The sequence below is a fragment of the Phacochoerus africanus genome, chromosome 2 (assembly GCF_016906955.1).
Source record: "Phacochoerus africanus isolate WHEZ1 chromosome 2, ROS_Pafr_v1, whole genome shotgun sequence".
In the NCBI taxonomy this organism is placed as follows: domain Eukaryota; kingdom Metazoa; phylum Chordata; class Mammalia; order Artiodactyla; family Suidae; genus Phacochoerus; species Phacochoerus africanus.
In genome coordinates this window covers 110,163,332-110,185,742 of record NC_062545.1, presented here as the reverse complement: position 1 = coordinate 110,185,742, position 22,411 = coordinate 110,163,332, and the positions used below count along the sequence as shown (strand labels likewise).

General features: G+C 46.7%; 1 protein-coding gene across 2 annotated transcripts in view; it reads right to left on the bottom strand.

Annotated features, from left to right (window-relative positions):
• DAPK2 (death associated protein kinase 2) overlaps nucleotides 1–22,411 on the bottom strand; it is a 133,485-nt gene that overhangs the window by 10,329 nt on the left and 100,745 nt on the right. Inside the window, exons 5-9 of one of the 2 annotated variants that reach the window (XM_047765928.1) lie at nucleotides 15,751–15,799; nucleotides 15,018–15,044; nucleotides 7,048–7,200; nucleotides 5,963–6,008; nucleotides 2,185–4,375 (exon numbers count right to left, since the gene is read on the bottom strand). In XM_047765928.1, coding sequence (XP_047621884.1) covers nucleotides 3,767–4,375; nucleotides 5,963–6,008; nucleotides 7,048–7,200; nucleotides 15,018–15,044; nucleotides 15,751–15,799 — 884 coding nt within the window. In that variant the 3' untranslated portion in view covers nucleotides 2,185–3,766. Of the gene's footprint in view, nucleotides 1–2,184; nucleotides 4,376–5,962; nucleotides 6,009–7,047; nucleotides 7,201–15,017; nucleotides 15,045–15,750; nucleotides 15,800–22,411 lie in introns of those variants that run through there. The other variant, XM_047765933.1, reaches the window with a different exon arrangement.

The window sequence follows — 22,411 nt, the reverse complement described above, 5'->3', positions numbered from 1 at the left end:
TACCATCCTGCCACCATTGGCCTTGCCCTGTCCTGTCACTGTTACAACGCCAGCTGTGGGCATGTGGGGAGGAACCAAGCAGGTCCCCTGGCTGGGCGTTCCATAGGCCTTGGGCTCCCCTTGACATTAGGTTCTGATGCCAAAGGGTGATGGGAGCTGGACCAGCCAGGTGACAGAGGGAAGTCCCAATATCCTCGATTTCCCTGAAAGACTTGGGGGGCCGTTTTCAGTTCACTTTGCTTTGTCTTTGGAAGTTCTTGGTGCAGAAAAGAGTCTGTGTATAAAATATCTAAATGACAAGTCATTACCCACGTATGGGCATGAACTACTGAGGAAAACGTCTTCAGGTTCTGAACCCAGCTCTGGGGCTGACTAGCTGGGTGACTCTGGACAAATCCTGTCCTGTAAACTGCTGTAAAAGGAGGGTTGTCAAGTGGTTTCTGAGGAACCCCTCGTATGCACAGTGTATGCCCCTCTTCCTCCCTTCTTCCAGTCTCCCTGATTCAAATCATCATCGTCTTCTTATTCCTTTTATTGCATTTTATTTTGATGTTCACAGAAAAGTGGGGGGGCCTCCTTGCCTTAGGAAACCTGTTTATCTGGCCAAAGAGACCTTTAATCTTTGCAGTGCCTTATGCCAAATGACAACACGATGTCTGGCGACAGGGCAGGAAAGTTCTTAGAGAGATCGTAGATAGGTCATTTGTACCAATTCTCCAAGGGAGGATGTAGGAAACAGGGTTTTGCCATCTTCCAATGATTCCAAGATGTGCAATTTTTTTTGATCTCTGAAATCAGGACTTATCTCCCCATCAATGGCATCAAATCTGTCTGAAGTGAAGGCGGGTGTTTCAGGAGATGACCACACTGCTTGCCAGCCATCAGGGCCACCCAGCCTCAGACTGTCTGACATCAGATTCTCTGCTTGAGATTTTTTTGGATCCCACTGATGATGCAAACCTGCACTGGTACCACTGACCCAGGGCTCCTATCTTCAGGGGAGGATTTTTCCATTCCTCTACCCAGTGTCAAGGTTGAGACGCACATGTTCCCTTGCCTTCCCTTCCTGTCTGGTGGCTTTATTTCTCTCTCAGCTACCCTTTTGGTGAGGGAGCCCCAGCTCCGTGCCTGGGGCCTCCTATTGGACCTCCGATTGTGGGCTTTTTATTGTTTTGGGTTCACAAAATAATGATGCATCTTACATTTGATGAAAATACAGCTTCTTATATTTGATGAAAAAAGTCTGTTATAAATACTACATGATATCTGAAGTGCCCCAGTATGTCAATAGAAAAGGAGGTAGGGTTTTGAAGAATTGTTTTCATGGTATTGCTTTATCCTAAACTACTCCTCTGTCTGTGCTGCTCACTAGGCATCCCCACCTCCACCAGCACATCAAAGCTGTTGACCGCCCAGCACCTATCATGGCTCCCTATGATTCCTGGGATGAAGGCAGAGCTCTTTAATATGGAAAATCCCTGGAGTTTCCATTGTGGCTCAGCAAAAAAGAACCTGACTAGCATCCATGAGGATGCAGGTTCAATCCCTGGCCTCGCTCAGTGGGTTAAGGACCTGGCGTTGCCTTGAGCTGTGGTATAGATCGCAGACATGGCTCAGATCTGACATTGCTGTGGCTGTGGTGTAGGTTAGTGGCTACAGATCCCATTTGACCCCTAGCCTCGAAACCTCCATGTGCCGAGGGAGCGGCCCTAAAAAGACAAAAAAAAAAAAAGGAAAAGCCCTGCTGGTCCTGCCTTCTCTCCAGCCATACCCACACCATACTCTATTCTTCTCCCTCTGGCTTTTTTTCTGTCTGTGCAATTTCGGCTCTAGGATCCCCTCCTGGTATGACAGCTGTTGGGAGCATTTGCTTAGAGGATCTCTCACCAGCTCAGGGACATCTTCACTGACTATACTGACCCCTTGATGCAGGCTCTGGCAGGGGTGCAACCTTCTCCTTCATAGCCTATGTCTCAGCTGTGGTCCTATCTTTGCAGAGTGTTCTTTTTTTTTTTTCTTTTCAGGGGTGTACCTGAAGCATGCGGAGGTTCCCAGACTAGGGGTTGAATTAGAGCTACAGCTGCCAGCCTGTGCCACAGCCACAGCAATGCTGCATCTGAGCTGTGTCTGCAGCCTACACCACACACAGCTCACAGCAACACCAGATCCTTAACCCACTGAGCAAGGCCAGGGATCAAACCTGCAACCTCATGGTCACTAGTCAGATTCATTTCCACTGTGCCACAACAGGAAATTCCAGAATGTTCTTGATTAATGTTGGAATCCTTCACTGTACTGAAAATGTCTGTGAAATATGCCTGTTTTTACTCAGCATTGTATCTCTGGGGGCAGGCTGAGTGCCTGGCAATTGATAGGTGCTTACAAACTCTGTGAGTGGACAGACGGATGCATCTTGGTATAACCTGCCCCACAGCAGAAAGTGAACTCCTGGAACCTGGGGCAGTTAGGGCAGAAGGAGCAACAGACAGCATCGAAAGGCCTCCACTTGTGGTGCTATTGCCACACTGGGCAAATCACATCCTCTCCATTTCCTCATCTCCAAACTGGGACTGGCATTTACCCCGCCTGACAAGGGGGGTTGAGAGTCTGTGAAGGCCCCAAGAAACCATACAATCTGTTCCCCCACCCCTAGGCCTTCAGCACAACGCTAGGCCCACAAGCCATGCTTGGTCTCTGTGAGCTGGTGGACGGGCCCCTCCTCCAGGCAAAGGGAGAGGAAATGATTCTGTCCTCAGGGAGGGGACCACTCAGCTTTATGCTTCCCAAGCTGAATGTCCACACTCTTTAGCCCTTAAGTACATAAGAAGAGGAAGCTGCTCGCTGAGCCCTTTTTGGTCTTCGTTCCCAACGCAAGGGTGGAGAAAAGACAGGCTGGTCTTCAGACAGGGACAGGGCTGGACGGGAACAGTAAACAGTAAACTTCTAGGACACACTTCTTGGAGTTAAGTGCTTGAAGGTGTGAGGCTTCCACCTTACCTGGCAAAATACATAAGGTTGCCTATGTTACCGCAGGGATCTAAATGCTAATGTTAAGGCGGATCTTTATCGAAAGCCTCACTATCTCCTCCCATATATCTCATCTTTCTGTTTCATCTGTATCAACTAGGGATGAATGATCCTGAGGAAGTCATTTTCCCTCTCGGAGTCAATTTCCTCATGGGTTACATGGAAATAATAACAATGATAATAATACTGCCTACCTTCCTGTCTCCCAGAGAGCTTGTAAAGATCAAAGACGCAAAGGTTGGTAAGTGAAAAGTCAGTGTAAATGAAAAGTAAGATTTTCTCCACACATTTAAAATCCCTCCTTCAGCAGCAGGAAAGCACCAAGCTGACTTACTGTTATCCCTCATTAGCTCAAATATGACCCAGGACCAGCAATATGTTGGGTGGGAAGTGAGATGTGAACACACCCATTATCACAAGTCAGTTATCAAGCCTCTCCCCAGGGACCGCTGTCCTCCCTCTGAAGGAGCAGACGCTGAGGGGTATTCACTGCTGATCATTTGAACAGCTTGGCTGCTCTACCAGCCACCCGCTCAGAAAACCAGGCTGGTGAGAGGAAGTGCAAAATGAATAATTAGCTAGCTGTGCCATGATTCTGGATTCTGCAGAGGAGGTGGAAGGCTATGCTACAGACACACACCCCTGCGGGATAATTCTAGTGGATGCCCTGCCTGGCAGGGCAGTTGGGAACAGGCTTCAGCAAACCATCCAGGAGGCATTACAGACTTGATTCTGGAGCTCAGAGCTGTAAGCCGGCCAAGACTTCCTTGCTGCAGGATCTGCTGAACAGCTCCACCAGGGACTCATTGGTGTCTGGGTGGAACACGGAGCCCAGTCTGTCCATGCTTCCACTCTCCAGCTGGAAGCCACCCACTAGTTCCTGGAGCCACTGTAGGTCTGCCGAGAGCTCCTGCCTCAGAGCTTCAAACTGTGCCTGCAGATGGTCCAATTTCCTGGCCGTGTTTCCAAGACTGGATCCTGTGGCACGGATGTCCTCTCGCAGGAGCTTCTTCAAGGATTCCACTTTGCGGAACTCGTACTTGAGCTGGGACAGGTCGTGCCGGGCCCTCTCACTCTCCTCTCGGTACCAAGCCTCCTTCTCATTGTAGATGGAGATCAGGGTCTCCACATCATCCTGAATGGTGTCATGGGCCCCTGCCAGGGCACGGCATCCCTGGTCCACCTGAGCCACGTCCTCGACCACACGGGCAAAACGCTCGAAGTTGACATAGGTGTTGTTGGGGGGCATGCTTGAGTGGCATTTGAGGGTGTACTCTCTCAGGCGCTTGGTCTTTAGCTGGGCTGGCTCTGCCTTCCTCTGTTCTGCGGCTCTGCTCTCTCCCTTGGACTGGTGGGCATTTAGACAGAAGGGCCAGAGTTAATGGGACACAGCCCCAGGTGCAGGCGGAAGGCACATGAGCAGCCTCTGCATTCACCGCATGCACCAGGCCCTGGGAGGACCAGGGTCAAGGAGGACGGTGTGCTGTCTGCACACTCATTTCAGGGAAAGGGGGTCCACAGTCATTAGAGAGTGTCTCCACACGCGTAGCATTTAGGGGTGTTCACACAGAGAAGCGGGCTAGAGCCAGGATTCTGCAGACATCCACTCAAGGGCAGAAGCACACAAGGCCACAGCAGATGGAGTGGGCCTGGGGGCTTCCCTCCAGGGACAGTCAGCTCCTTGGGCCTTGGCAACACTTGGCACACTGAGCAAGGAGGCAGCCTTCTGTGCTCTGGACCCACCCCAAACGTGGGGGGCCCTTGCCCATTCCTCAGGGGGCAGATGAACCTGGCCTTCTCCAGAGCACTCCAGGCCTCCCTGTTCTCCACCTCCCATAGGACTCTGCCCCTTCTCATTGGCACCCTCTGATCACCCTTGCCAGCCCCCTCATTGAATAATTCTAGCAAGTGGGAGGTCTGGTGTTGTCCCTGGGTGTGTACATCTCATCAGGCAGCAGAACTAGGAGGGCCAGAATCCCACTCTCCCAATTTCAATCCTGCCAGAGTGCTTTGCACCAGCACTTTACTGTGACTAGACTGCAGGGCCCTCCGCAGAACCAGCAGCTGGAAGCCCAGGTACAAAGCGGGTTAGGCAGGCAATGCCCCCACCATCTCCAGAGCAAGCACAACTGCCCTGAGGAGCAACTGCCTCTCTTCCCCACCCAGCCTCCACCTTGGAGCCCCATTCCCTGAGGGCTCCCAGTGCCTGAGGAAGCCAGTGACCAGCTGGAGGGTCACCTTGAGTAAACAGAGCTTGAAAAGTCAGAAAGAAGGAACCCTGGTTACAAAGTTGAGGTTTTTTTGGTTTTGTTTTTGTTTTTTTTGCATTTTCTAGGGCCGCTCCCGCGGCATATGGAGATTCCCATGCTAGGGGTCTAATCAGAGCTGTAGTCACTGGCCTATGCCAGAGCCACAGCAATGCAGGATCTGAGCTGCGCCTGTGACCTACACAGCTCATGGCAACGCTGGATCCTTAACCCACTGACCAAGGCCAGGGATCGAACCCACAACCTCATGGTTCCTAGTCAGATTCGTTAACCACTGAGCCACAATGGGAACTCCCAAAGTTGAGGTTTTTAACTGTCACTGATCTCTCTCTCTCTACAACTGAGGAGTCCTGATTCCTTCTTTGAGAATGACAGTGACATGTCCTCTGACAAGGAACCCTTTGTAAGATCGACCCAAGGAACAAAGGTTTCAACTGAGGTTTGTACAGGTTTCATTTCATAAGTCACCAGAAACCATGAAATAGAAACCTAGCAACCTTCTGGAACAAGCCCAGATTCTTCGGAGCCCCCGACTAGCTTGCATCTGTGCCAAAGGGTCAGTGTTTTGAGCAAAGGCCTCTCCACAGGCCCCCTGCATCTGGCCACCCCAGCCAGGCCCAGTGACAGAGCAAGGACCTGCTCACTGGCACTTATCACTGTGCCCTTACCGTGATCCAGGGGTGTCTGAGAGCCTCTTGGATGGTGAGCCGTTTCCTGCAACAAGGATCAGAAAACAGTGATGATCCTTGAGAAGCTGAGAGCAATGGTCTCCATTCTTACTCTTCTTACACCTGCCATTTGGCATTCTTTGACCATTGCCCTCAAAGTAGAGTATCAGGGAATGCAGAGACAGATGGGGAACTGGCTGCATGCCCGGCACTCCAGAGAAAGTGGTCCAGGCAGACCTCTGAATAAAGTGACAGCACATAAATCCTAATCTTTGATCCCAGAGTTGAAAGGCCCAGCCCCACCCTGCAGGAGAGTTATAAACGCTCTCCATTGCAAAAATGTTGGTGTCTGTTTTCCCTTTTGCATCCCAGATCCCTTCTCTGCCCTTCCCTGCTCCGTACCCAGTTAGGGTGATCCCACCAGCACTGACCCCACTCTGGCTCTCTCTCTGAAGTCTGTGGGACCAAGAGGACATGGCCTTCTAGGGTCTGTGGACTATACCCCTGCCTCATCTAGGCCGTGCCCTGGGCCAGCACCCTACAACTCCCTGCCCATTTCTTTCTTAGATCCCACAGTCACAGGGCTCACCCTGGGCCCTGAAAAAGGGGTAGAATTAGCGGGTCTCCTTTGTCCTCCTGTTCTGACCCCTCTGAGCCCGCTTTCCCCCACACACATCTGGAAGTGGCCTGAAAATCCAGCCACTTTCTTTTTCAATCCCAGTTCCAAATGCCTTTGGGATAGACTGAAAAAGATAATGGGCCTTACAGAAACCCAGGCAGACTCTCTCTCCCCCCTCTCTCTCTCTCTCTCTCTCTCTCTCTCTCTCTCTCTCTCTCTCTCACACACACACACACACAGTTACCTGCATTTCAGCAGGAAAACAAAGCAGAAAGACTTGAGCAAAGAAGATAAATGCCAAGTCGTGGCCAGTCCACATTCCTCAGCACTTGCCCAGATTAGATCATTAGACCACGGTGGTCGATGACAGCCCGCGGCAAAGCAGGGACCGACTAACACGTCTTTAGGAGAGGTGGCAGGAGAGGGTCAGTACCTGAGAAGCCAGTGCTTTTGTCTGTCCTCTTACCGGGTCTCTTTAACCAGAAGTTTCCGGATGAAGTCCTTGGCCAGCTCGCTCGTCTGGCTGAAGAATTCCTCGTCAAAGTTGTAACTCACTGCTGTGATATTTGCCAGTGTTTCCTGCTTTGTGTCTCCCAGGAAAGGGGATGCTCCGCTGAGGCTAAGCACACAGAGAGGGAACATGTGACTGTAGGAATGTAGACAGAAGCGGGAGCAGTGGACTCAGGGACCCTGACTCGTACTGCTGCATGGAGATGGGAGGCTCCCCACAACCCTGCTGCCCCCTATGGGTGGCCAGGCAGCAGCTTTTCAAATGAGTCCACTTTGGAACACTTTATGAAGCCCCTACTAAGGACCTGACAGGGAGAACCTGTGTCTTCAAGGGACATAGGAGGAGCGGGAAGAAACAAGAGGTGGGGGAAGAAACACAGAGACCTGGCTCTTCATGATCCCCAGCAGAACACAGAATAAAATAGAAGGCCAGCCGAAGGACTGGGAGAGCATAAGACAGAGGGGAGGCCCAGTAGAGGCTTCATGGGAGAGCTGACATTTGCATCATTTGTGTCCTGAAGAATGAAGAGGCTGTCAGCAGTCATAGAAGAAGATGGAAGGTCTTCTAGGCCAAAGGGAGCAGCTTGAACAAAGCCTGAGAGATGTGACAATAGATGGGCCATTAGGACCTGGAAGGGTATGTAAGGGTCCCCAGCAGGGTTTGCCAAGAATGTGTCATTCATCTAGCAATCCCATTCCTGGGCATAACATCGGAAAAAAAAAACAACCCAGCTATAATTCAAAAAGACACATATACCCCTATGTTCAAAGCAGCACTATTTACCACAGCCAAGACATGGAAACAACTAAATGCCCATCAACAGGTGAACAGATGAAGAAGATGTGGTATATCTATACAATGGAATATTACTCACCCATAAAAGGAATAAAATAATGCCATTTATAGTAACATGGATGGACCAAGAGATTATCATACTAAGTAAACTAAGTCAGAAAGAGAAAGACTAATCCCACATGATATCATTTATATGTGGAATCTAAAATATGACACAAATTCACCTATCTACAAAACAAAAATGGGCTCAAAGACATAGAGAACAGACGTGAGGTTGCCAAGGGGGTGATGGTAGAGGGATGAATTGAGAGTTTAAGATTAGCAGGTGTGGAGTTCCCTGGTGGCTCAGCAGGTTAAGGATCTGGCATGGTTCCCACCGTGGTTTAGGTCACTGCCATGGCCACAGGTTTGATCCCTGGCCTGGAACATTAGCAGATGCAAATTCTATAGAATGGATAAACAATAAGGTCCTACTGTACAAAATAGGGAACTATATTTAATATCCTGTAATAAATAAGAATGGAAAGAATATATATACATATGTTATAACTGGATCACTTTGCTATATAGCAGAAATTAGCATGACACTATAAATCAGCTATACTTCAATAAAGTAAATTAAATTTTATTTTATTTTTTTAATTTTTTTTTTGTCTTTTTGCCATTTCTTGGGCCATTCCTGCGGCATATGGAGGTTCCCAGGCTAGGGGTCGAATTGGAGCTATAGCTGCCAGCCTAGGCCAGAGCCAGAGCAACGCAGGATCCAAGCCGTGTCTGCGGCCTACACCACAGCTCACGGCAACACCGGATCGTTAACCCACTGAGCAAGACCAGGGATCGAACCCACAACCTCATGGTTCCTAGTCGGATTCGTTAACCACTGCGCCACGATGGGAACTCCAAGTAAATTAAATTTTAAAAAATAAAATGTGGAGTTCTCTTGTGGCTCAGCAACTTAAGGATCTGGCATTGTCACTGCAGTGGCAGGGGTTCGGTCTCTGACCCAAGTACTTCCATGTGCTGCAGATACAGCCAAAAAAAAAAAAAAAAAAGACAGAGACAATATATCGTTCAAACAGCGACTCCTAAATTTACTGTCTCCTGACCCCTATTCCAGATGTGCCATTGTCCCACAAGTCCCTGTGGCCTAACCTCTCTCCATTCGGCCTCTACCTTGATTAATAATGTCACTTTACAAATTACCTCAGCTAGGAATTTCCCGTCACGGCTCAGTGGGTTAAGAGCCCCACTAGTACCCATGAAGATGCAGGTTTGATCTCTGGCCTCACTCAGCGGGTTAAGGATCCAGTGTGGCCATGGGCTGTGGTGTAGGTCAAAGACATGGCTTGGATCCCACGTTGCTGTGGCTGTGGTGTAGGCCAGCAGCTACAGCTCCAATTCAACCCCTAGCCTGGGAACTTACATATGCCACAGGAGTGGCCCTAAAAAAAGAAAAGAAAACAAACGAATTACCTCAGCTAGAAACAGAGCAGCCATCTTTGACTCTTCCTTCCATTCCTTCACACCAGCTAACTGGCCAAAAAGTCTTATTGGTTCCACTTGCTAAATATCCCTAAAAGGACACCCCTATGTCTCCTGACACTTTGTTGGTAGAGTGAAAGCAAAGTCAACTGGAAAAAAATCTGATATTTTAATCCTGGGTTTGAATCCCAGCTCCGCCTCTCATGTATGAACCTAGGAAAGTTACTCAACCTCTCTGAGCTGCTGTTTCCTCATCTGCAAACTGAAGGAAATAAAAGTCTCCACGTCACATGATTGTTGTGACTAAATATATATAGAATGTTCCATGCAATCCTGGCCCATACTAAGAACTCTGGAATTGACTGCCGTTATTATTGTTATTATCAGAATGCAAAGTTCTCTTAATGACTCTCCGTTTTCCGTAGAATCACATCTAAATTCCTGAGCAAGGCATCAGCAGCTGGTCCCTACACGTGACCAGTATATTTCACCCCCCTCAGAACACTTAACTGTTCCCTTCCTCAGCTAGGACAGCCCTTCCTTCTCTTCCCACCAGAAGAGGTCATCTCATTGCTTACAGCCCAGTTCAAATCAACCTCTTCTCTTTTCTCTGTCTCCCACCCTCCCTCCCTCTCCCTCTCTTTCTTCCATTAAACACTCTGTCCGGTGGCTCTCCCATTTATTTGTGTCTCACAAAGCCACGTTCATACCTAAAGATAACCTTGGTCCCACTAAGGGTAAGAGTTAGCTGTCTGGTGTCACCCCCCCGCCCCAACACAGGGAGCTCCAGGCAGGCAGGACAGACCCCTTCAGTAGTATTCTGAGTGTCTGGCACAGTGCCCACCAGGGAGCAGGTCAATAAACCACATGGAGCTCAGTGAGCTACAAGAAGACTGTGGGCCCCAGAGACACTAGAATTCCTTAAGATTTCAATGTGGAAACCAGAGTTCTGAAGACATCAAGGTTTCAAGAGCCAAGGTCTGAAAATTCTGATGCTAATCTGGAACTACAGAGCAACGCATCAAATTCTCTTTCTGCATCAAATTCCTCTAGGGCTTTTAAGAAATGCTGATGCCCATAAGATGGCGGAATAGAAGGACTAGAGCTCAACTTCTCTCCTAAAAAACAACAAAATTCACAACTAAAGGCTGAGCAATCTCCACCCAAATGGATCAGACACCTTAAAAAAGATACCCTACTCCAGAAGAAAAAGAGGAGGCCACATCAAGAGGTAGGAGGGGCAATTCTGCGATATAAACAACCCCATACCTCTGGGGTGGGAAGCTCCACAGACTGAAAACTAACTGGTTCACAGAGACTCACCTACAGGAGTGAGAGTTCTGAGCCCCACATCAAACCCTCACGTGCGGAGATCTGGCACAGGGAGAAAGAGCCCCTGAAGCAGCTGGCATTGAAGGCCAGTGTGTGCAGGAGCTCCACAGGACTGGGGAAAATGGAGACCCCATTCTTAAAAGGTGCACATGGACTTTCACGTGCACTGGATCCCAGGGCAGAGCGAGGTCTCCATAGGAATCTGGGTCAAACCTGACTGCAGTTCTTGGAGGACATCCTGGGAAAACAGGGGTGAATGTGGCTTGTCATGAAGGATGGACATTGAAAGCAGAATATTCAGCAGCTTGCCTTTCTCTGGAGGTGGCCATTTTGGGAAAATCTGGCCCCACCTGTCAGTCAGTGCTGAGAAGCCCCAGGGCAAACAACAATCCAGGTGGGATCACAGCCCCGCCCCTCAGTAAACAGGCTGCCTAAAGACCCCTCAGGCACACAGCTGCCTCTAATCCCATCCAGAGACTAAGCCCCACCCACCAGAGGGATTAGAATCAGCTCCACCTACCAGGGGGCAGGCATCAGTCCCTCCCATCAGGAAGACAACAGCAAGCCCCCATACAAACTTCAACCACAAGGAGGGAAGACATCAGAAGTAAGAGAGGCTACAACTCTATTACCTGTAAAAAGGTCACCACACCAAAAACCTATAAAAATGAAAAGACAGAGAACTATAACTCAGATCAGGGAGAAGGGAAAAACCCCAGAAAATAGGCTAAGAGATCAGGAGATTCTCAGCCTCCAGGAAAAAAGACTTTAGACTGTTGATGCTGAAGATGATGCAAGACATTGGAAATAAACTGGAGGCAAAGATGGTAACTTACAGGAAACACTGACCAAAGAGATACAAGATATAAAACTTAAACAAGAAGAGATGCAAAATACAATAACTGAAATAAAAAATTCACTAGAAGCAGCTAACAGCAGAATACAGGAGGCAGGAGAATGAATAAGCGAGGTGGAGGACAGATTAGTGGAAATTACGGATGCGGAACAGAAAAGAGAAAAAAGATTGAAAACAAATGAAGAGAGTCTCAGAGAACTCTGGGACAACGTTAAACACACCAACATCCATATTATAGGGGTGCCAGAAGGAGAAGAGAGAGAGAAGGGGACAGAAAAAATATTCCAAGAGATAATAGCCAAAAACTTCCCTAACACAGGAAAGGAACCACTCACTCAAATCCAGGAAGCCCAACGAGTACCATATAAAATAAACCCAAGGAGGAATACACCAAGACACTTATTAATCAAACTGACCAAAATTAAAGACAAAGAGAAAATCTTGAAAGCAGCTAGGGAAAAGAAACAAATAACATACAAGGGAACCCCGATAATGTTATCGGCAGATTTTTCAGCTGAAACTCTGCAGGCCAGAAGGGAGTGGCATGATATACTTAACGGATGAAAGAAAAAAACCTCCAACCAAGATTACTCTACCCAGCAAGGCTCTCATTCAGATTTGAAGGAGAAATCAAGACCTTCACAGATAAGCAAAAGTTGAGAGAATTCAGCCACACTAAACCAGCCTTACAACAAGTACTAAAGGAACTTCTCTAGGCAGAAAAGAAAACACAGCAACAGGAAACAAAAATTCCACAAATGGCAAGGCTCGCCAGTAAAGGTATATATACAGTAAAGATACGAAATCATCTATGCACAATTATACCACCAAAATCAGAAATCATGAGAAGAGGTGGGTACAAATAAAGGACACTGGAGATGAACTTGCAATTAAGAGAACAACTTAAAACAATCTCATATACATACAGACTCATATCAAAACTTCAGAATAACTGCAAACCAAAAATCTACAATTGATACACAAACAAGGAATCTCTGGAGAAGAAATATATCTCATAGTAAATAAGAGCATAATCCACCATGAAGGGGGTCATTTGACATCATTCTTGGAATGCTGAAGTCTTCTTAGATCTGATTCTGACTTCCTCTCCAACAAAGAATTTATGATAATTATAATTAAATAATGCAACTGTACAATTAAATAATACAGTTCTACAACTGTGTTATTAATAACCATTTCTCTCTATGGTACGATATAAGGTCTATAATGTCTTATTTATCACATCATCTAGAATGGTGTAATGCCTTTACTGAAGAATCAATAAGATGTAACAAATGAGGACATATTTATATAGTTACACTGTTTTTTAACCAATTTATGCATTTTATATTTTACTTATTTTCAGAGGGTGTATTATTTTTGTTATTCTTACCAGTTAAGTTATTCTTTTTATTGTGCTATATAAAATATTTAATGATATATAAGGCTTTCTTCTTTATAAATTTTAGTTGCATAATATACACAATTTTAATACAATGCTAATTTTTTTTTTGTCTTTTGTCTTTTTTGTTGTTGTTGTTGTTGTTGCTATTTTTTGGGCCGCTCCCGCGGCATATGGAGTTTCCCAGGCTAGGGGTTGAATCGGAGCTGTAGCCACTGGCCTACGCCAGAGCCACAGCAACGCGGGATCCGAGCCGCGTCTGCAACCTACACCACAGCTCACGGCAACGCCAGATCGTTAACCCACTGAGCAAGGGCAGGGACCGAACCCGCAACCTCATGGTTCCTAGTCGGATTCATTAACCACTGCGCCACGACGGGAACTCCTACAATGCTAATTTTTAAAGAAAAATTGAAATGTAATAGATAATACTAAATAGTAAAGATGAAAGCCATACAAAATGGGATAAAGTATAGAATAAATTTCCTATTTGTCTCAGCATATTTTCCATTCCACTTCTCCAGAGGGAGTCACTTAATCTCTTTCTGCAGATCCATGATATAATAATCTGTGTGAATGTGATTGTGTTTAAATATATGTATTTTATTCTGTAAAAAAAAAATAAAATTTCAAAAAAAAAATTTTTTAATGAAAAAAAAAAAAAGAAATGCTGATGCCCAGACCCCTCCCCTAGTGATTCTGATTTAACAGATCTGGAGTGGGGGGGTCTGGGTCACGGTAGATATTAAGGGGGCTGGTGTACAGCCAGGGCTGAGACCCTCTGCAGCAGCTCAGGAGTCCCCCACATCACATAGAGCTCCCAGTGCCAGCTCTGCTGAGAGGAGTGAGAGGAAAGGTTTACCCCGGTGCTGAGGGAGTTGAGCACTGGTGCCCCCCTCCTTCATGCCCCCAGCTATGTGCTGGTTCTCACCCTGTGTGCCACTAAAAAAAAAAAGCATTTTCAGAATTCCTGCTATGGTGTCACTCCATATGCTGCATGGTGGCCAAAAAAGAGAAATAAATAAATAAATGAATAGAAATTTCAAAAAAGCAGAGTTCCCATGGCTCAGCGGTTAACGAACCCTAGGAACATCCACGAGGACGCAGGTTCAATCCCTGGCCACGCTCAGCAGGTTAAGAACCTGGCATTGCTGTGAGCTGTGGTGTAGATCACAGACGCGGCTCAGATCCCAAGTAGCTGTGTGCTGTGTAGGTCAACAGCTATAGCTCCGATTAGACCCCTAGCCTGGGAACCTCCATATGCCGCAGGTGCAGCCCTAAAAAGACAAAAGACAAAAAAAAAAAATTTAAAGCATTTCCCAGTAGTGCTATGAGAGGGAAGAATTGGGAAGTACTGATGAAATGAATACCAACTAACCGGCTGTGTCTGTGTCTGAGCAGCCCTGGGAAATTTTCAGGTTGGCTTATTTAAGCTTCACATCACACCCCTGGCAGGAAGTTTGTGATTCCTAATCTTCTGATGAAAAAAACAGGCCCAGAGGTTAAGTCTCTGCCCCAGGCCTTAGAGATGGAAAGTGACAGATCCCCTACTCAACGCAGGAAATCTCTGCTTAAGCAACTTAATACTTCAGAGACAGGAAAGAGAGACTCCGGGTAAAAGGGAAGAGAGAGAACATGAGAGGAAAAGGGTTCTCAGGAAAGGGAGGGGGAAAGGCAGAGAAAGAGGCAGGATGGGGGTGCTCTGCAGCTGGAGGGCTGTCCCACGGCTTCTGAGTGAAAACCGACATTCTCACAGGAAACCTGGGTCTGAGTGAGGCTGAGTGGGGGATCCCCGGCCACAGGAGGGACACAGACACAGGCTGTGTCAGATGGAAGGCTGCAGGCGGCTCTCCTGGGTTCCTGCCCAACCCCAAGCTTAGGGTCAACTATATGAAATGCAGCTGAGAGCCCTTAGCCTCAGGTTGGCTGTGTAGATCTGACACATGTGGCCATGGTGGGTGCTCAGGAAATGTCAGCCTGTCTGCCTGCCCCTTTCTCATCCCTCCCGCTTCCCTTGGAGCTGAGCTGGGTCCAAGCCCCGGGACCAGTAACACTCACAGGATGTAGGTGATGACGCCTATGCTCCTGCAAAAGAAAGAACAGTCAAGTCAGGAAGTGGCTCTCAGGGCCCCTTCATGGCATCCCCTGCATGCTGTCTCAAGCCCCTTGCCCCTCCCCACCCCCCTCTGCAGCAGCAGACTGGGGCTTGTCCGGAGTCATCCAGCTCTGGACATTGAGTCCAAGGACCCAAATTCAAGATCAGACTCTTTCATTGGCAGCTGTGATCATTATTTCTGAACCTCTTTCTCCCCATAAAATGAGGGTAAAGAGAACTGTCCCACAGGACTGCTGGGAGGATTTTCGAAAACCAAGTAACCAAGGTGCTCAGCCAACTGTAAAACACTGTTCACATGAAACAAGTCCGCGTTTCCATAACGCAGTGGTTATCATGTTCGCCTAACACATGAAATGAGTCACTGCAGTATCCCAGGGCTCAGCACAGCGTGCAGAATGTTAAGAGGCTTCTGTGGATCACTTGGTTGACAGAATGAGCTACTGTCACTATCATCATTAGCACAGCTGTAGCAGGCCTCAGGGGTGAGCTAGTCCCTTCAGCCTCAACTGTCCCCTTGTTCTCTGCTCGGCCATGTGCTAGCTGGCCAAAGGTCCAGCACTCCTGGAGCAGCCAGAGGCTCTGAGAGGTGAGTGTGGAGGGAGAGGTTCTCATGGTCAAGGGAGATGTCAACCGGAGCCAGGGTCTGGGACCACCTGGATGGCCTGTACCACTTACCACATGTCAGCCTCCAGTCCCAGGGGCTCATAGTTTACAATTTCTGGAGCTGAAAGAAGGCACATTGAAGAGTCAGCAGGAGTATGAAAAGGAGAAGATATAATTGTAAGGAATTTTAGGGAAGCTGGGGCCACATGTCTCCATCCTGAATCCTCACTAAGGACGATCAGAGAGGCAGATGGAGACAATCTGGGTCTAAGGATTTTGAGGAAGGAAGTTGCCTGTTATCCTGTTGTGAGGAAGAGGGAAAGCACATAGGGACACTGCTGGAAAAGGAAGAGGAGGGCGGGGAGAGGAAGATGCAGGAGGTGGTGTGGGGCCTATAGACAAAGCCTGCTTTGGGATTATCTGCTGGAGGAGTTCCCTGGTGGCTCAGTGGGTTAAGGATCCAGCACTGTCATTTCTGTAGCTGGGTTTCACTCCCTGGCCCAGGAGTTTCTGTATGCTGTGGGCACAGCAAAAAGAAACAAAAAAGAAAAAGAAAAAAAGAACTGCCTCCTGCTGGAAACAATTCAGGTCAACACTGGAAGGTGATGGAGGAAAAAAGAAGACAGAGAGGGAATCCACACTCCTCTGAGTCCGTCTGAGGGGCAGGAGGATATTCTGGTGGCCCTAAGGTGATAAGCCTGTGGTCCCCGAGGGGCATCCCAAGGAAGACATCCAGGAAGAGACTGGGTGTCATGCAGAGGGCCAGAGCCATCACATGTGGAGTCATCGCACAAGCAGAAACAGGAGCCATGCGAGTGCTGCCAGGACCAGGAGAAGGTGCAGAGTGTACGAAAGAATCTTCTGAGGACAGAAGAGGACCCAGTGCTGCCCAGAGATCAAGCCACGAGCACGGAAAAGTAAGGATTGAATTTCATACTCACTGCAGTGCCCAGAAAGTGCCAGGTGTGGGAAGCAGAGATAAGGGTACAGATGACTCTTTAAAAAATCTTGGTGGTGAAACAGAGACAAAAGAGAGGGCAATAACTAGAGAAGGGAGGATAGTATTGAGTCCGTTTAAGCACTAATGGAAAGGTGGATTGGGGGAAAGGCTAAGTATGCTCATCTAGAACAATATCAAAACCACTGCAGGAGTTCCCGTCATGGTGCAGCAGAAATGAATCCCACTAGGAACCATGAGGTTGCAGGTTCAATCCCTGGCCTCGCTCAGTGGGTTAAGGATCTGGTGTTGCCGTGAGCTGTGGTGTAGGTATCAGACACAGCTCAGATCCCACACTGCTGTGGCTGAGTCGTAGGCCGACAGCTATAGCTCCGATTAGACCCCCAGCCTGGGAACCTCCATATGCCACAGGTGAGGCCCTAAAAAGCAAAAAAAACAACAAAAAACAAACAAACAAAACCCCACTGCATTTATAAGATGTGCCCAGCATCCCACCCTCTTGGCTCTCCCTGCTGCCAGATATAGGGAACTACCTTCCTAGTTTTGCTTACTTCTTAGATTCCTAAGCATGATGCTGTACTGCGTGTGATCCAATGTCACTTGACTTTTGCTCCCCCCACTCAACATGATGCTTGTAGCATTCACTGAATGTTGACCCTCGGTCTTTCATCTTTACTGCTATATAATAGTCCACTGTGTGAATATAGATCACCTTCTACTCATTTACTTGGTGATCATTTGAAAGGTTTCCACTTCTTTTATTATTTTATTATATTATCACCTTTTTTTTTTTTTTTTGGTCTTCCTGTGGCACATGGAAGTTTCCATGCTAGGGGTCACATTGGAGCCACAGCTGCTGGCCCACACCACAGCCACAGCAGTGTAGGATCCAAGTCTCATCTGCAACCTACACCACAGCTCACGGCAACGTCAGACCCTTAACCCACTGAGTGAGGCCAGGAATGGAATCTGCATCCTCACGGATACTAGTCAGACTCATTTCACCTGAGCCACGATGGGAACTCCTCCACCAGGTGCTTTCATCAGTCCAGTTTTCCCCCTGTGCTTTCCATCTTCTTTACTGTCTTTTTAAATTTTTTTTATTTTATTGATTGACTGACTGTCTTTTTAGGGCCGCACCCATGGCATATGGAGGTTCCCAGGCTAGGGGTCCAATCAGAGCTGTAGCCACTGGCCTACACCACAGCCACAGCAACACCAGATCTGAGCCTTGTCTGTGACCTACACCACAGCTCATGGCAACACCGGATCCTTAACCCACTGAGCACGTCCAGGGATCAAACCCGAGTCCTCATGGATGCTAGTCAGATTCATTTTCCACTGAGCCACAAAGAGAACTCCTCTTGTCTTTTTAAAAACATTTTTTTTTTTTTTTAGTTTTCTTATTGTTTTTTCTTCAACTTCTATTTCTGTAATGGCTATCCTAGAGACTTTACTATGGCTATCAAACAAATTCTTTTTTTTTTTTTTTGGCTTTTTAGGGCCGCACTTAAGGCATATGAAGGTTCCCAGGCTAGGGGTCTAATTGGAGCTTCGGAGCTACAACTGCTGGCCTACCACAGCTCATGGCAATGCTGGATCCCTAACCCACTGAGCGAGGGCAGGGATAGAATCCACAACCTCATGGTTTCTAGTCGGATTTGTTTCCACTGCGCCATGACAGGAACTCCCACAAATTCTAACATGTCAACATTTTGACCCTTCTCTAACAATTCAAAAACCTTCAAAAAAAATTTCAAGCTCTCTGTCCTAACATTATTTTCTTCAGCTTTTAGTTCTGTCTAAATCCCACAATTAAAGCCTCATCATCATCATCATCATTTCAGAAAGAAAATGAGGAGTTCCCATCGTGGCGCAGTGGTTAGCAAATCCGACTAGGAACCATGAGGTTGCGGGTTCGATCCCTGCCCTTGCTCAGTGGGTTAACGATCCGGCGTTGCCGTGAGCTGTGGTGTAGGTTGCAGACTCGGCTCGGATCCCGCGTTGCTGTGGCTCTGGCGTAGGCCAGTGGCTACAGCTCCAATTCAACCCCTAGCCTGGGAACCTCCATATGCCGCGGGAGCAGCCCAAGAAATAGCAACAACAACAACAAAAAAGACAAAAAAAAAAAAGAAAGAAAATGATATTTGCCTAGCATTCACTGATTTCTTTGCTCCTATTCTTGCACTGAGAATTCTCTTCAGAGGTCATGTTCTTTAATTCAGAAGTACGTCTTTCAGAAGTTCCACTAATGAATATCTGTCAAAGATTAAGTGTTTTTATGGTTTTGTTTTTTTTTGTTGTTTGGTTTTTGCTTTGTTTTTCCAAATCTTTTACCCTCATTCTTGACATAAATTTCCCCATAATTATGGCCTCTTTATTTTTTTCTCAGTTCTTTGGAGATAATATTCTATTGGACACTGGCTTCCATTGCTGTTTTGAGAGGTATGCTGTTGGTCCAATTATTGGCTTTTTGTTTATTTTTGTTCTTTTCATTTCGTTTTTTGTAGATAATCTTTCTTTTCTCTCTGGCTGCTTTTTAAGATCTTCTCTTTATCTTCGGTGCCCTATAGTTTAACAATAATATTGTTACTGATTTTGGATCTATATGGATTTTTTTTCTGCTTGATATATAATTTCCTTTCTGTATCTGGGGATATACCTTTTTACATCAGATCAGAAAATTCTCAGCTTTTCTTTTCAGGTATTGCTTTTCTATTCCTCTTTATTTCCTCACCTAGGAGTCCTAATAGACCTCTGTTAGGCTTCTTTATTTAACTTTATTTCACTTATCCTCTCTTAAATGTTTCTATGTCTTTGTCACTCTGGTATTCTAGCTAATTTTTTCTAGCTCAGTCTTTAAATTCTTTAATTCTCTCCTCAGCTGTGTACGATCTGCTGTTTGGCTCATCCATTGAGTTTTAAATTTCAATGAACATATACTGAATTTCTTAAAGTTCCATCTGGGTCTTTTAAAAATTCACCTGACCATTTTTGAGTCTCTTGTTGCTTGCTTATTCTTGTGAGTCTACCTTTTATTTCTATATACATTCCATTTACTTTATAGTCAATATCTGATAATTTCAATATCCTACATCCTTGAGCATCTTGCTAGTCTCTGACTGAAATGCTGTTATGGGCACTTACCTTTATGAGAGGTCCCCTCTTTTTTTTAGGGGGGGGATTTTCAGGGCCGCACCTGAGGTATATGGAGGTTCCCAGGCTAGGGGTCGAATTGGAGCTACAGCTGCTGGCCTATGCCACAGCCACAGCAACACGGAATCTGAGCCACCAAAGCTCAGGGAAACACTGGATCCCTGACCCACTGAGCAAAGCCAGGGATTGAACCTGCATCCTCATGGATACTAGTCAGATTCGTTTCCCCTGTGCCACAATGGGAACTCCAAGAGGTCCCCTTTTGAATATTCTTGCTGCTCACAATTCCAGCTTTAAGTTCATTTCACCCACATTTGGGGGCAGGGCAGGTGATGCTGAAGGAGTTACTGTATTTAAAGATTTATCTTACTTCCTATGAGTCCAGAATTGCATTAAAAATATTTTCTCAAAATCCAATTTTGTAGTGAGAGAGTCTTTTGGGTGACCTGGTCCACCATACTCCCAGAAGCCGACACTACCTTTTTAATCCTGGTCTCAGGCTAAAGTTTCAAAGAGTGGTGGGAATAGCGAAGAGTGGTTATAACCTGTTTTCAGGGCTCTTGGGAAAAGGAAATCATCATAATTGGGGCAGAGGCTTAGAGAAACCACCCTCTCTGTCTACAAGGTGCAAACAAAACCAGTTCTGGGCTGGAGCTGAGTCACAAGAGTCAACTGTGTGCATCTTTTCCTAACTCTGAATCCAGTGACTTGTTGGTATTTGAAAAGGGCAAATGCTATAAATTAGGGCTGTACTTATTTTGTTTTGAGACTAGTATATTTACCAGTATACCACTGGGCAAAACCCTCTGCAGTCTGGCCTTGCTCATCAATATCCCACTCACACTGCCAGCCTGCATGAACCTTTTGCTCCATCAAGAATGGAGCATGGATGGAGTTCCCATCATGGCTGAGTGGTTAATGAATCTGACTAGGAACCATGAGGTTGCGGGTTTGATCCCTGGCCTTGTTCAGTGGGTTAAGGATCCAGCGTTGCCATGAGCTGTGGTGTAGGTCACAGACACAGCTTAGATCTGGTGTTGCTGTGGCTGTGGCATAGGCTGGCAGCTACAGCTCCAATTAGACCCCTAGCCTGGGAACCTCCATATGCCATGGGTGCGGCTCTAGAAAGGACAGAAAAAAAAAGAATGGATCACGGAGACAGGTTGGCAGGTCGGGGGGGATGCGCTGGGGGTTTGGGATGGAAATGCTATAAAATTGGGTTGTGATGATTGTTGTACAACTATAAATGTAATAAAATTCATTGAGTAATTAAAAAATAAAATAAAAAATTTTAAAAATTTAAAATAAAAAAAAAAACAAGAACAATGGAGAGTAGGTTTTCCCTGATCAATGCACTCATCTTGGCCTGACACTCCTGCTATGGTACCTCTGAACCCAGGATGTATATCGCTTCTATCTTGGCTCCTTTCTCACTCTCTCCCTTCAGACCCCTTCCCGCCCATAGTACCAACATTTTGTCCCTCGCTGACTCAAAGCTGACTGATCCCACTGACCTTGAGAGAAGAAATATCTTGTCTGAACAGTCTGCAGAGCTGTCTGTATCTCCTGCTTTTCAATTAACCACATCTGTCTCATAACAGCTCTTCCATTATTACCCTGAATTTCTAGTTGAATCATTTATTATTATTCAACACTTGGTATGAACTTAACTAAATAAATATATGCATTTTTACTACACATGTGCGTGCTGGGCAACAGCTGCTATCTTGGACAAAATTTGAGATTAAGACACCTGTACCCTAGGTTCAAGTTGGCTCTGCCCCTAAAGTCACGGTGTGCCATTCTGGGTGTGGTTCTTTATCATCACTGTGTCCTCAGTACTAATATCTGTCATACAGTAGGTGGAGAATATCCATTGGTTGACCTTGACTAAAATCCCCTCGCTCTCTAATTCCACATTTGTTAAACTAGACCAGATGATCTGAAAAGATCCTTCCAGCTCTCCTATTTGATGGTTTGATGTCTTGTTTTCACAACTAAATGGAAAACTTCCTGGGGGCAAAGTTTTCTTAAAGAGAGAACCTGGTGTAATGGAAAGGGCATAAGTTCTGATGTATCTGTACCTGGATTTCTGCTCTTGGCTGTTTCCACTGGTTGTTTTGCCTAGAACAAGGCACTTGATGGAGAAAATATTTTAAATCTGCTTCATGAGATTGCATAAGTATTAACTGGGTGATGTCTACAGAGCTTCAGGCATGGTGCCTGGCACACAGCAAGGTTTCCTGGCCAGGGGATCTGCGGGGCTTCAGCAGTTTCATTCCACAGTGGCTACAGAGCTGGTATGCGTGGCCTAAAAATCCTTCCAAGAGGATGGTCAGACACAGCCTGTCTTCCTTTTTGATTAGACTGAAGTCAGAAGTCTCAGCCCCCACGTTTGGAGACCATGCCCTCCCCCATCTCTGGACCACTCCAAACTCCCAAAGCAGAGAGATGATGGTTCTTAACTCATTCCCTTCCCTCTGCAAGGCTGCTTCATTATGACTTTCAACCTGTGGCCCAAAGTTCCATGAGGGGGTTTCTGGGGCCTGGGCCCGAGGGTGAAACAGAGGGAAGACAGAGCTGCCAGGCCCCGGCCAGAGCTGGCCCCCTGTACATGAG